The following is a 14,410-nucleotide window of genomic DNA, read 5'->3' on the forward strand; positions in this document are numbered from 1 at the left end:
GACTGGGCCGACCTGCAGGTGCTAATTACTGCAAGTAATAATTTAAATCCCTTCAGCTGGAAACACTTTGTGCTTCACCCTCAATCGAGCTGCTGCAGCAGGAGCCAGGGCAGAGGTTTGTATCTGCAGTACTGTTGGAGAGTGGATTTTTGTGATAGGTGGTGGGGAGCTGGCCCATCTCACAGACCAGTAAATGCAGTTGTGGGAAGGCTGGGGCTGGCAGCAACCTGCCCTTGGTCGATACACTCGGTACAAATTCAGACTCGTGGGTGAAATCTCTTGATTTTTTTGCTCTTCTGTCGTATCTTTGCAGCACTGTCCTGTGTGAGGTGGGGTGTGGTTTCTCCACCCTGCTCATAGAATCACTGAATGATTTGGGTTGGGAGGAACCTTAAAGGTCATCTAGTTCGGAATCTGCAGTCAGATGAATTCAAGCATAAAACCAGATAAATTCAACTGGAATTGAAGGCAAACTGAAGTGCTTGGGAGAAACTGGAATGAGTAGATGTAGAATTCAGGTTTGTCTGATGATGGTCGCTCACTGGGAGATGATGCTGTGGCCATGCAGAGGTTGTTGGGCTGTGTTCATATGCAGGGTCAGGGTTCTTGACCCCTTTTGCCCTGGTGAAGGCATCCAGGCATCTGGAATAGGTCTGAGATCCCGGGGCTGACTGGAGATGACCTTGTTTACCACAGGTTTGGAGGATTTAGATGGAAGTGCAGCACCTCCTGTGGATGTGAGGAGAAGCTGGTGGGTAGTGATGTGCTGCTGGGTCTTTGCACAGCAGGAGGAGTCCAGGTGCTGATTTTTCTGCCTTTGGCAAAAAAAAAGTGGGTGCCCTCCACATAGCTCTGCCCATCACCCAGATTCAGTGTTGCATTCATAATCCAGGAAACGGCAAACAATGGGAACCTCTTCTGGGAGCTGCTGAGGAAGCCTCTTGAAAAACCTTCCTGCAAACCCAGAAATAGCCATCTCTTGCTCTGTGGCCACTGATTCCAGGCTCACTGGAAGCAGTTGCCAGCTGCCTAAGCATGGATTGGATTTCTCTTTTGCTGTTGGCCATCCAAGACATGAAAACCTCAGTGTTGTCCATCCCTAGAAACGCTTGATTGCCATCCAGGGGCACCCAGTACCTCCCTCCAATCCCTAATGCTGCAGTATGTTACTTTACAAGATCAAGGATCCCAGCCTAAACTTTTAGTACAAATTCCTGTTTTTTCTCCCCAAATACATCTGAGAGTGCAGTTCATTTCAGCCCTGCTGGGAAGGTGCTTGGAGGGTGCCCTTAAGATTTGAGCATCTGGTTGATGGTTGGATTCAATGATCTTAGAGGTCTTTTCCAACCTTAATGATCCGATGATTCCCTCTCTTAGTCATTTCTTGCTTGGGCAAATTATCTGAATGGGCTTTTGAGAACTTTTTATGGAAAACAGAAAACAGGGCACAATAAAACTGTAATTTAAGAGCAATTTACTGACAACTGGAGCCCTTAAGTGCACTGACTTGGCATTGAGGGGCAATGATACCAAGCCTCCTGTGTGAATGTCCTCTTTGTCAGTGTGCAGTTTTACAAACACTTCTAGTCTTTAAATTGTTGTCCTTGTTGCTCAGGATAAGCTGTTGTCTATTTCATAAGTTACACGTCACTCATCTCACTCGCTTCATCAAAATCACAATCAGCAAATACATGGAATCCTGGAATAGTTTGGATTGGAAGGGACCTTGAAGACCACCTTGTTCCAACCCCCTGCCTCAGGCAGGGACACCTTCCACTATCCCACATTGTTCCAAGTCCCTCCAACCTGGCCTTGGACACTTCCAGGGATCCAGGGGCAGCCACAGCTTCTCTGGGAAAACCTGTGCCAGGGCCTCACCATCCTCAAAGGGAAGACTTCCTTCCCAATCTCCCATCCATCCCTGCCCTCTGGCAGTGGGAAGCCATTCCCTGTGTCCTGTCCCTCCATCCCTTGTCCCCAGTCCCTCTCCAGCTCTCCTGGAGCTCCTTCAGGCCCTGGCAGGGACTCTGAGGTCTCCCTGGAGCCTTCTCTTCTCCAGGTGAGCACCCCAGCTCTCCCAGCCTGGCTCCAGAGCAGAAGGGCTCCAGCCCTTGGAGCATCTCTTTGGCCTGCAGAACACTTCACTTGTGTTCTGCTTCACTGTGAAATGTGATAAGTTGTATATATGACAACAGGAGAGAGAGATGAGGAGAACCCAGTTTCTGCTTTCAAAATGAAATGCTTTACCTTGGGTGTTGGTTGTTTTTTGGGTTCTTTCAAGGGCTTGAGAGTACTTGGCGTTACCGGTGTTCCTTGAAGACGTGTCACCTGGTGAGCCCCACACGTTCTTTTCCTGTGCTGACAGCTGCTCTTGGCCATCCCTCTCAGCAGGGGTGGTGCTTCTAAACTGGAATTCTCTGGTCCAGAAGTCTGTTTGCAAAAATCAAAACTAGAATTAAAACCCTGCAGTTTGGTGCTTCAGGGTTTGTGAATGCAGGCACCAGTGTGCTATTCATGTTGTTTTTTGCAGGGACTTTGTCTATCCCTGCCTTTGTCCATCTGGCCTGGCTCTGTGTTTGAAAAACTGTGACTGTTTGCAGGACATCATAACTATGTGCCTCGCTGGTGGCTGAAATAACCCCATCCATCACTCAAGGAGGCAGGTTCAGAGGAAAGGCAGCAAGGTCCCTCATGCAGTGCAGTGTTAGAGGTGGATCCATCACCACTGGACATGGAGGCAATTAACAGTTTGCAGGGATCCAGCAGTGAGTAAGCAGATTTGTGACAGAGAAGTCCCTTAACAGCTTAATATAATTGATAAACTTCACCTCTTTTTCCAGCCAGAAAGCCCTGGTTTTGGGGATGGTGTTGGTCCTATTCATAGCACAAGCACAGGTTTCAGCCTTGGAAGCAGGATCCAGCTATATTTGGAGCTGGATTTATCCACAGGCATGCTGCACATGCATCAGCTGGGCTGTCTAGCGGCAAAATCCTGTCAGTTAAGTAATCCTACAGTAGAAGGTAGTTTCACATCCCACCTTCATTCAGCTTCTCATCCAAGAAAATGTCCCGTAACAAAAATTGGGATTTTCTGCTTTGGGGGTACCAGCAGCTCCCATCCCTTCCCAGTACAGGGCTGGTCAGTTGTTTTCTTAGCTCATCTCCAAAAGGAGATAGCAGTGCAATGGCAGCAGAGGGCAGAAAAGGGATTTTTGGGGAGTTTCAAGGCAGCAAGGGGGGTGGGATTTAACTTTGGGGCTCTTTCGATGCTCAGATTTGCTGATATTTGTGACATTCCACAAAGCAGCGAATGGGAAGCATCAGGCATCCCTGAAGCAGCATCCAGGGGAACTAATGAGGGGGTCATGTGATTAGTGCCTGCAGCCCACCCCAGGTATCGTGTCAGGACCCTGGGATGTGGGATCCCAAAACACATCCTCATCTCAGCTGACCCGGAGTGCTTTTTCTGGCAATCAAGGATGAGATATCCCAGACGTCCAGGAGCACGTGGAAGCAGGTGGGGGGCTGAAGTGGGGGCTCCTGCGTTCAGGGAGAGGGTGGAGAGGGGCTTTGGGGTGTTGCCAGCCCCTCTCCCCTGCCCACAGGCAGCTCCAGCTTTCCCTCTCCTGCGCTGCCCTCTCCAGATCCTTCTATTTTCTGGCAGATAGGATTAAGCCTGACCTTCTGCCCCATCTCAGAGAGAGCCAAACCTCTTTCGGATCTAATTATTTTCCATTTTTGTTTAATTGTGCACATCCTGCTGCTGGCTGAGAAGGAGAGCAGCTCCTGCCTGGGCTGGGGCAGGGAAGGGCACCCAGCCCTTCATCAGCCACAGGCTTTTGGGGCAGTGCTCCATCTTTCAGGGTTGTGGTTTAAACCCCCAAATCTTTTGGAGGTCCAAGGCAAAGTTCCCAAGAAGCAGCTCTGGCACCATCCTGTGTTTCTCCAGTGGGGTCCTTCATGCTCAGCTCTCCCCCATGTGAGGAGGAAGAGTCCAGCCCCGGCCACTGCCTCCCTCATCATTATCCTCTCCTGCACCCAGTTTACACCAGGCTCTGCTTTCTCTGTGTGTATTTTGCTCCAATGTTTAAGTGGCACCAACTTCTTTGAGCAGTGCATTGCAGGCCTTTTTTTAATGATCTTTGATTTCTCAGTTTATCTGAGCTGCTACAGAATCCCAGCTGGTGCCAGGCTGGGGTTTGGCTGTGCCAGCCTGAAAGTGCTGCTGAACCACCACGAGAGCGATGATGAAATATCGGGGTGTGATATCCCTCTCTGCAGGAGGATGGGAGAAAATAAGACGTGTTTTCCACTCACCAGGCAGCTGACTAAGAGAGGGGATAGATAAATCAGATTCATCCCAACAGGAAGCCTTGCCTGGAGCAGGGACATCTGCATATGGAAAACATGGATATGCTCTGGTGGGCCTTGAGTCCTGCTACACTCATGTGTCCTTTACAACATCACTTAGGCTGAGTGTTGCTTTCCGAAATCCCATTTTTTAGCACCAAAACAACCCCTCAGCATTCCCCTGGGCACGGGAGCACACCCAGAGTACCAAAAGTCACCTCTGCTGCAGTACAGCAGCTCCTTCTCCACCAAAGCTGTGCCACGTCGTGTCCCTTGCTCCTGTCGGCACAGGACGGCTCGGGCACGCCGTCGGCTGGCTCAGGAAGTGGCTCTGGAGGAGGGGGAGGTCTGTGGAGAAGTAAATACCAGTGCAGAAAGTTCCAGGGAGAGTTGCCAGCATTTCCAGCAAGCCATCTAGCGGCTTCCTATTAAAACAGTTGCATGCCTTGGAACTGGGAAGGTGAAGCTGGAGGGGTGAGTGCTGCTCACTACTGCAGTTGTGTCAGGAAACTGATGTCCAGGGTTTGGTCTTAATTGGGTAAAGGTGCTGCTTTAACAGCCCTCTTCTGGGTCAGGGGTGGTGGGAGGGTTGGGTTAGCTGCTGGCTGGCAGTATGGGTCTTACAAAATCATGGAATCATGGAATATCCTGAGGTTGAGGGGACCCTCAAGGATCGTAGAGTCCAGTTCCTGGGTTACAGAATATCCTTAGTTGGATATTGATTTGTTCTTACGCCTTCCCAAGAGCAAACCTGATGAATGATCCTGCAGATGGAGATCTGGATCTGCATTTCAGTGGTGTGGGTTCAGCTACCCTAGCTCAAAAACATGTGGAGGATAGAGGGATAATCAATGATTTAGAGGAGCTCCCTGTACAGAACAGATTGGAGACCACAGACAGGGAGGAAGAACCTGAAGCTTTGGGGGTTTTTTTTCAGCATTTTAATTGATGAAGTTTTGGGGAGTGTGTTTAAAGCAGGCAGGAGGAAGTGCTTCTCCACCACGTGGCTCAGTCGTGGCTCCTGTAGCACAGCCTAAGACAGGGGCTGAAAGGTTGAAGGCTTTACAGAGGGGTTTGGTCAGCCCTGGAGGAGAGATTGCCGTGGAGCTGGGAAGTGTCAGTTGGCTGGTCAGGGTAGATCCTGAGCTGTCCTTGTTTGGAGTTTGTATAAGCTCTTCAGAAAAACATCTGGTGGTGGAGATCTCACCATGTCCTAGGCCATCCTGGGACAGTTTCATCATGTCCAGCTTCGTTCATCTTTGCTGCAGTTCCAGCCACAGAATCATAGAATTGTTTAGGTTGGAAAAGCCCTCCAAGATCGAGTTCAACCATTCCCCCAGCACTGCCAAGGCCACCACTGACCCATGTCCCCAAGTGCCACATCCACACAGTTTTTAAATCCCTCCAGGCATGGTGACTCCACCATTTCCCTGGGCACCAGCAGATGTGGAGAGGAGCTTGTCCATGCCAGTGTTCACCTCTCAGCAGGGTGTGAGGCTGGCTGGTGCAGCTTTTGTGTGCAGCATGGTATCTGACTGATGTGGTGCTTCCCAAGCCAGGCTCTTGCCCGCCTCGTGCTGCGGAGCCGTTTGTTCTCACCTGCATGCACCTATTTAATGTTTGCTCCTATTCATGCAGGTGTTCTTTCATATCTTCTCTCCACATCTCATAGAAGCATAGAATATCCTGATTTGAGAAGGATCCATCGGGATCATTGAGTCCAACTCCTGGCCTTGCACAAGACATCCCAACAATCCCACCGTGTGCCTGAGAGCATCGCCCAAACGCTCCTGAAGCTCTGGCAAGCTGGTGCTGTGACCATTCCCTGGGAGCCTGTTCAGTGCCCCTCTGGGGGAAGAACCTTTTCCTGATCTCCAGCCTAACTTCCTGGAGTTAGCTCTCTGACACAGCTTCATGCCACCCTTTCAAGTCCTCAACATTGACTTCTAATCCAGTTTCCTGGAGTGTTTTCCTTTCTCTTAGCGTGATACCTGCACGCTGATCACATTGATCACATCACCCTTATCACCAGTGACGTGCTGGGTGGTGTCAGGGCCAGGACAGGTCTCCTTGCCCAGTCTGACGGTGAATCAGCACCACCAGCTCCCTCCATATGGTTTTCGGATGAGTTGTGTGCCCACATTAGAGCAGTTTCTCTCTGCTGTGCTGCTGAGGGAGCCATGTGCAGCAGCACCTAATGAGTATCAAGATATACAGCACTGCCTGTTCTTCCAGCTATTCAGAGGCCAGTTGCTCTGTCACAGAAGGAAATTAAATTGCTCTTGACAAATGGGTGTCGGCAGTCACTTATCATCTTGTTATCTTCTAAGTGCTTACAAATAGGTTGTTTCATTATTTGTTCCATCAGTTTTCCAGGAGTTCGAGTTAAGTGACCAGTTTGTAATTCCCTGACTTTTCCTTCTGCATATTTAAATCTAACCCCTAGGTTTGCTTTTTTTCCCCCTGGTCTTCTAAAAACTCTCCTATTTGCTGTGATCTGACAGAGGAATAGGAGCTCTGGGGCTGCTTCAGCTGAGCCCTTCCCTCCTTATCTTTGGGGCTGGTGGATGCACCAACACTCTGGTTGGATGATTGTGTTCCTGCTGGAAAGCTTCTTCCCTCTGTGGCTCTCACCTGTGTTACCTCCTTTGAATCTTGACCTTTTCGATTTTCCAACCAAGTTCTCTTGAAAGGTTAGCTTTATCCACTGAGTGCTTTTGTGTAGTGTTTTCTGTAATCTGCAACAATATGGAAAATTTGGGCCAAATCGTGATCAAACCAAGACAGATCTTGGCACCCAATGTGGGGCCTGAGGGCATCAAGAGAAAGGAGTGAAAAAGGAATAACAGTTCCTGGGTAACTTAATTTTGTGTGCTGGATATAGGAAGCTTGTTAGGCAGCACGATGTGGTCTAGTTTCCCCTGGTTTGGGTGGCAGGTGGTCATGGCTATATTCTTCCCTGTTGTAGCTACTTACCTGAACATGGGTCCTGTGATTAAGACTACCATTGCTGTTATCCAGTTTGCACTATGTGTCGAAGGTTAGGGTTAGTGGGGGTTAGTGGGGGTTAGGGTCAGGGTTAGGGTTTGGGGTTAGGGCAACCATTAGGGTTAGGGTTAGTGGGGGTTAGTGGGGGTTGGGGTTCGGGTTAGGGGTTAGGGTTAGGGTGGGTTAGTGGGGGTTGGGGTTAGGGGTTAGGGTTAGGGTGGGTTAATGGGGGTTGGGGTTCGGGTTAGGGGTTAGGTTTAGGGTGGGTTAGTGGGGGTTGGGGTTAGGGTTCGGGTTAGGGTAGGCTTCAGGTTAGGGTTAGGAACAACAACAGTGGAATACATTTGGGTGTAGTTTGGCTTTTTCGGTGATTTTCGGGAGCATCTGGTAACTTCTGGCATCCAGTTTGCCGTGACCATGGTTTTTGGAGGGTGTTGACCCCCTTGCCAGGGAGGTGCTCAGGCTGTGGCGACACGCATGTGGAAATCTTTTTGGCGTGTTGTATTTACCCCGCCAGGGCCTGTTTATTTCTTTATTAGCTCTGTTTTTCAATTTCTCAATTATCTTCTTTCCCGCCCCCCCCCCCCCCCATTTTCCTTCAACAGGAATCATTAACCAGTGGCAACAGGAATCCAAGGATAAAGTGATCTCCCTCTTGTTAACCCACCTGCCTTTACTGAAGCCCGGCAACATCGAGGCAAAAGTCGAGTACATGAAACTCTTGCCCAAAATCCTGGCGCACTCGATCGAGCACAACCAGCACATCGAGGAGAGCAGGCAGCTGCTGTCCTACGCCTTGATACACCCTGCCACCTCCCTGGAGGACCGGAGCGCCCTGGCCATGTGGCTCAACCACCTGGAGGACCGCACGTCGGGGGGCTTCGGCGGGCAGGGCCGGGGCCGCTCGGACTCGGTGGACTACGGGCAGGCGCACTACTATCACCAAAGACAGAACTCCGACGACAAACTCAACGGGTGGCAGAACTCTCGGGACTCCGGCATCAGCGTCAGCGCCTCCAGCTGGCAGGACAAAAACCTGGCCTGCGAGAACGGCCACCTGCCCCTCTACTCCTCCTCCTCCGTCCCCACCACCATCAACACCATCGGCACTAGCACAAGCACCAGTAAGTACCCACGGGAGGCTCTGGGGACAGGCCCCTCATCCCACTAGGAATTATTGCTTTGCTGTGGTTAGCAGAGGGGCTAAATTCATCTGGGCCATAGAAAACTCCTTTTTTTTTTTTTTTTCTTCTTCCTTTCCTCACCTGCTTTTTTTATTTCCTGCTTGCCTTGTTGGGTTTTTTTTCCTCTAGTCCTGTGGGGTTTTAAAGACCTGGGACTTGGAGAGGAGGAGGGAAAACCAGCAAAGCATAAGAAAAAGGTAGAGCAAAAAATACGCGTTATCGAAAGGAACCCCTTGTATTTCATGTAGCTCCGTGTAGATCTACAGTTCATGTTTCAAGAATGCCTAAAGCAAGTGGAAAGCTGATGATTCATGCCCAAAAGTGAGCTGGAGGACTTGAGTCAAGTCCAAAAGTGTGCTGAGGACTTACTGGGAGGAAATGGGATTGGGACCCCAAGTGCAGGCATAAGTTTTGGAAGCAGGACTGGAATCCACCAGCTTCAGGGTATCTGAAAACATCCCCTTGTATTTGCAGTGCAGAGGTGTGAAGCTGGCGGTGATTGACAAGTTTAGATGGACAGTCCTCAGTGTTTCCCAGGAGAGTTGGGTGGTTCTTTCCCCATGGAGACATTGCCAGGCTTTGATGGATGGTGCAGAGCCCAGCCCAAGGCTTGGACACACAGAGATGCTGCAGAGCACTGTGACTGGAGCTTTATCACGGGTTTTGTGTGACGCTGTAGTGCAGCTATAACTGGTGTTTAAAGCAGCCATTGATGCCTGTGAGCCTTCCTTGGGAGAGCAGGAACAAGGCATCTTCTCAGTAGGATTCAGAAGCTCCCCTGCCCACCCTCTTGCTCTGTGGAGGACTGTCACGCCTTTGGGTGACTGCCACCATGTCACCTGCGGGGCTGCATGTCCTCCTTCACTTTGGGATATTCAGAAAGGCTCTCTCCAAGGTGCTTTTTCAGCATCTTCTAGAAACCAGGGATGCAGAGAGCACTTTGGGGAGGAGAGGCTTCTTGTGGTAGCAGCCCTGGTTTCTCTATCAGTGTGTGGAAAGCCACAATTAAATAGCTAAGAGCTTTAAAATGGTCACTTAAGGCTTCTGGGCTTTTCCCTCTCCTGTAAGAATTGCATTTTTTTAAAGTGGTGTTTCAAATCAGCAGCAATACAAAACACAGCTCTGGGTTTATTGCTGTAGCACCCTGGTCCCTGCCTCTCCCGTGTTCATCCTTGCAGGCACGTGGGGATTTAGCAGAAGGGTCTCAGCTTCTCCACTCTCAACCATTGTGCCCATCCCATCCCCTGCCTGTGAAGCCCCCAGCTCATGTTGCTGTGGGATTGTGTGATGTTCAGCTTCTCTGAGAGCCAGTCCCTGTCCTGTGGAGCTGTTCCTGGGTGACCAAGCTACATGGGAAAGGTTTAACAAGGAGGCAGGGTGAGAAAAACCCCGTGAATTTACTTGCAGTCGGTCTGTTAAACCTCTTCAAGGATTATTTGGGGGGGATTTTCCATGTGGTTTTTGCAGGCCTGGTGGTTCAGAGGCTTTGCACATCAGGGAGGCAGTGGGAAGAGAGGCTTCAGAAGGGGTCTGGTGCCTCATGTCAGGATCTGGAAGCAGGGAGGTGTGGTGGGTGCAGCAGGTTTAATCACTGACGGTGGCTGAAGCTCTGCAAGATGTGTTAGGTCTTGAAGGACTCTTTCCACAAACCCCACAGTGTTTCTTTGAGCCTTTCTGTGCTCAGACTTAGCTCTCAGAAGAAGCTTTGACCCACCCCTTGCCCATCATGGTCCCCAAGTATTGGCACAAGATCCCAAAACTGAGCAAACAGCCAAACTATTCAGCAGTGCCTGAGCTGCTGCACTGCTGTGGTTTTTCCTAAATTCTCCCAGAATTAGGTGTGTGCAGCAGCACTGGGACAGGAACACCTGTGGCTCTGCCAACAGCCCTACTCTTTACCCAGTCTTTTGCTTGAATCCCTCCTCGGTCTCTGCCACTTGCTTGGCTGCATCATGCCCTGCTAGTGATAGTTTAGTCCCACATGTTAAGCTGTTGTAACTCCTGCAGACATATTTTGGTGGCACCATGCTCAGACAACCACGGACTGAGCTGGAGGTGACCCAAGCACACTTCATATGTTAGTCCATAAACTTCCTTAACACAATATTTGGCTTGGGCACAAGCCTGGTAAGTCCACAGATAGATGCTAAAAAATAAACACGGCTGTCAGCCTTTGTCCCAGCCCCTTGACTCAATCGATACATTTATTAATCTTTTATTCCAAAGCAAAGCCCTCAACCCCGTAGTGTTTGTTTAGGTTTTAGTGTTGTTATTAGTTTTAAGTTATCCCTCTTACTCAGAAGTGTTTGTCTGTGCAGAGGCTTTAATCCAGCAACACCCTGCAGGGCACAGCCTTCCCTGACCCATCCCTGCAAAGGCACTGCCTGTTGCTGACACTGGAATGGGGCAGAGTCTTTCCCAGAGCAGTGATGTGGTGATCTTGCCTGAGCTACGTTCTTCTGGTGCTGTGGCACAATTAGGTTTAATGCCATCATGGCACAGGGCTTAAATATGGGTGGCTGAAGCTCATGTGATGTTTTGCTTTGCGCTGTCCTTGACTTTGACTCAACCTAGACCTCGGCTCTGAGATTTGGTTCAGGATTAGTTCATCTCCAGCTCTCCCATAACAGCACTGATAGGGGTTAGCCAAGGTTAGCCAAGACTTGAGGAGATCTTGTGGGAAGCAAGTCTGGGGTGCTCTGAAGGAGAATCACTCTGATTTACCACAGTAATGGTACTCCAGGAGTGGGACCAGTGTCCTAAGTGATGAATTTGGATCTGGAGTGATCAGAGGATATGGACTCACCCCAAACAATGGAAGTCTGCCCAGAGAAGCTGTGGCTGTCTCATCTTTGGAAGTGTTCAAGGCCAGGCTGGATGGGTCTTCAGCCTGGTCTAATGGAAGGTGTCCCTGCCCATGGCAGGGGAGTGGAACCAGATGGTCTTGAAGGTCCCTTCCAACCCAAACCATTCTGGGATTCTGTGGCGTTCATGTGCTTCTTCCCATCCACTGCATCACTGCTTTCTCAGCCATTCCTGCAAAGCTTGAGATGCAACTTTAAACCAAGCTTTAGTGTGCTGGGGGTACAGGCAGCCTTGGCATGGGCTGAGGAGCACAGGCAGGGAGTAGGCTGGAGCTGCTCCGGCGTGGGGGACGGGGTGAAGCCCGGAGTCCTGGCTCTGTGGCTGGGTCAGGCAGCAGTTGCAAAATGTTGGGGTTGCACAATGCCTTTGTGACAGAGACACGGCCTGGGAACTGTGAAAGGACAGAGGAAAGCAGCTTGTTTTCAAAGCTGCCAACAGCTTCTTGCATGGGGGCTCCAGCTCCTTCCCTACCCCTGTAACCAGCTCCACCTGAGTACAGTCTGATGGCATGACAGGATTTGTTGTCAAATGGAAGAAGCACAGCTTAGCCCTGTGTTTGCCACCCTCTTGGAAGGGAATCTGTGTAGAGGCAAAGGAGGGTCTCCTGTAAGATGTGCTGAGGAGGAGGAGGAATGCAGGTACATTGGTCTCATTTGGACCATAAAGTCACAGGTCAGTGATGGATAGGTACAGAGACCTTGCTAGGGAATATCCTGCAGAGCAGGAATCTGGCACTGTGTTCATACTGGGGGGATGTTGCACTCTGGTGTTTCAGTGTCACTGCACTGCCTGGGTTCCCTCTGTGAGGGAACAGAGAGGTCCTTGGACCAGCAAAGCTTTTGCCATTCTGGAGCCACCCTTGTGCTCCTGCACAAATGGGAAAGATGCCAGGTGCTCAGGCCTGCTACACCCTTCCCATGGGAATCTCTGCCAGAAAACTGGTGGTGTTTGTCTGCAAGGAGAAGGAGAGCAAGCAGAGCAAGGAAGAAGAAATACTCACCTGTACAAACTTTTTGTCCTGAAAAAGAAAAATCTCCAGGTTGTCCTAGAGCTGAAGTAAATCAAGGTTCTTCCTTCCATGCACCCCGGCCCAGGTTCAAACTGACAGAGGGCAGGGTTGAATTGGATATTGGGAAGAAATTCTTCCCTGTGAGGGTGATGAGGCAGAGATTGCCCAGAGAACCTGTGACTGCTCCATCCCTGGAAGTGTCCAACACCAAGTTGGATGGGGCTTGGAGCAACCTGGGATAGTGGAAGGTGTCCCTGCCCGTGGCAGAGGGTTGGACTAGATGATCTCTAAGGTCCCTTCCAACCCAAACAATTCTGTGTTTCTGTGATCCTGCCCTACAGGCAGATCTGCAGCTGCTGGACTGTGTGTCAGAACGTGTGTGTGTGACATGGCTTGCAGGATTTTGCCAGCATTTGCTCTATTGATGGAATCCCCAGTGAGAGGGCAGATGAACATGCTGGAGCTCTCCCCGAGTCATCAGGGAACTGAGGTGGAACAAACAACACTTGCCATGAACGGAGTGTGGGTTTCCTGACTCTTCCTCCCTTACACTGCTGTGCAACAGCTCACAGCTTAGCACTGGAGACAACCCTGTCACCATACCTGGTAGCCAGACTGAGCTGGGTGATGGGAGAACTGCATGTTTTAACTCACAGGACCACCCTGTTCTGTGTTGGGTTGATGAGCAGCTTGCAAGTTGTTGTCCTCTGTGTAGATTTCAACAACACCTGAAGGGAACACACTGTGTGTCCTCAGCCTCTGTTTGCCTTACACAAGGCGACACATTTCCTCCCATGCAAACTTAGCAAAACATGCCATGAGAAAATGAAAAAGTCTTAATGAGGTTACAGCAGTGAAGCAAACAAATGCCCTGTTCTTGCTGCAGGGGGATTAGCTTCGGGAATTGCCTTCAGAAAATTGTTTCTCAGTTGGCCTTGCTGAGACTTGGCACTCTGGCACTCGTCCTGCCAGCCGGGGACACCTCTCACGTCTGCTTTTCTTCTCTTTTACTGATAGACTGAGAAAAGCTCGTTGACCTTTATTACACTTGAGCTTCTCAGTGGTGGCAGACAAGGGCATTTGTTGTCTTGCTCATGCCCTCTAGTGTCACACACAATGGGCAGAGAAGACTTTCAGAAGTCTCCCGCTTTGTCGGGTTCCCAGTGCTACAAAATCTTGCTAATCCTGTAGCTTGAAATCAGAATTGTTGTACAAGAAAATCAGGGGTGAGCAGAGTTATTTTCTGAAATCCATGTACATAAATACAGCAGCAAACAGGACTGTGAGTGAGAACAACACAGAATCATGGGATCACTTAGGCTGGGAAAGACCTTTAAAATCATCAAGTCCATCTGTAATCTTCTACTGCGGCGCTGAACAGCAGATTTTCTGTCCCCTCTGTAAATTCAAAGCACTTTGCTCTTGGGAGACACAGTCCAGGGCCTGGGGACCATTGCTCAGCCAGTGAGATGAATGGTCACCCACCCTCAGCCTGGAGGCCATCAAGCATTGGAGATGGAAGAGGTGGTGGAGAACAAGAGTGATGTCCTTTTGGGGTGTCAGCAATGCTGGGGAAGATCTGCTACTGCTTGAGTGTGTTTTATAGCCAGCATCCCTTCCTTTTCTAACCCTGCAACTTCAGTTTAGCTGCCCCAGCCCGTTTGGATCCTCCTTTGAGCCTGTTCTGGCACATTCCCTTCGCTTCTTTGCTCCTAAAGGGTCTCTACTCTCTGTCTTTGGTTGACTGACAAAGGTCAACGTGATGCTGAGGTCCCACCTTCAGTCATCTCCACAGGCTTTCTAGACTGACACCCAAGCTCTTCAGCCTACCTTTCATCTTCCAAACATCATAACCTGCACTGGAAGGGAAGAAAAGACAGATTCACAGGGTGACTTAGAGTAACCCATCAACCATTGAAGAACACTCGGCTCAGGACATCTGGGAGGGTCACTCTCCTGTTTTGTTCGTTCAAGACTTGCAGACCACAGGTAGCTTTGCTCGTAGGGATGCCCA

At 50.1% G+C, this 14,410-nt stretch overlaps 1 protein-coding gene across 5 annotated transcripts in view; it reads left to right on the forward strand.

Annotated features, from left to right (window-relative positions):
- SAMD4A (sterile alpha motif domain containing 4A) overlaps window positions 1–14,410 on the forward strand; it is a 99,773-nt gene that overhangs the window by 54,153 nt on the left and 31,210 nt on the right. For all 5 annotated transcript variants that reach the window (XR_004240616.1, XM_032110962.1, XM_032110963.1 and 2 more), the window contains one exon: window positions 7,944–8,462. Coding sequence is in view for 4 of the 5 variants with exons in the window: in XM_032110962.1 (XP_031966853.1) it covers window positions 7,944–8,462 (519 nt within the window). In the remaining variant the exon portion in view is untranslated. The remainder of the gene's footprint in view (window positions 1–7,943; window positions 8,463–14,410) is intronic.

Source organism: Corvus moneduloides, chromosome 6 (assembly GCF_009650955.1).
Source record: "Corvus moneduloides isolate bCorMon1 chromosome 6, bCorMon1.pri, whole genome shotgun sequence".
Classification (NCBI taxonomy): domain Eukaryota; kingdom Metazoa; phylum Chordata; class Aves; order Passeriformes; family Corvidae; genus Corvus; species Corvus moneduloides.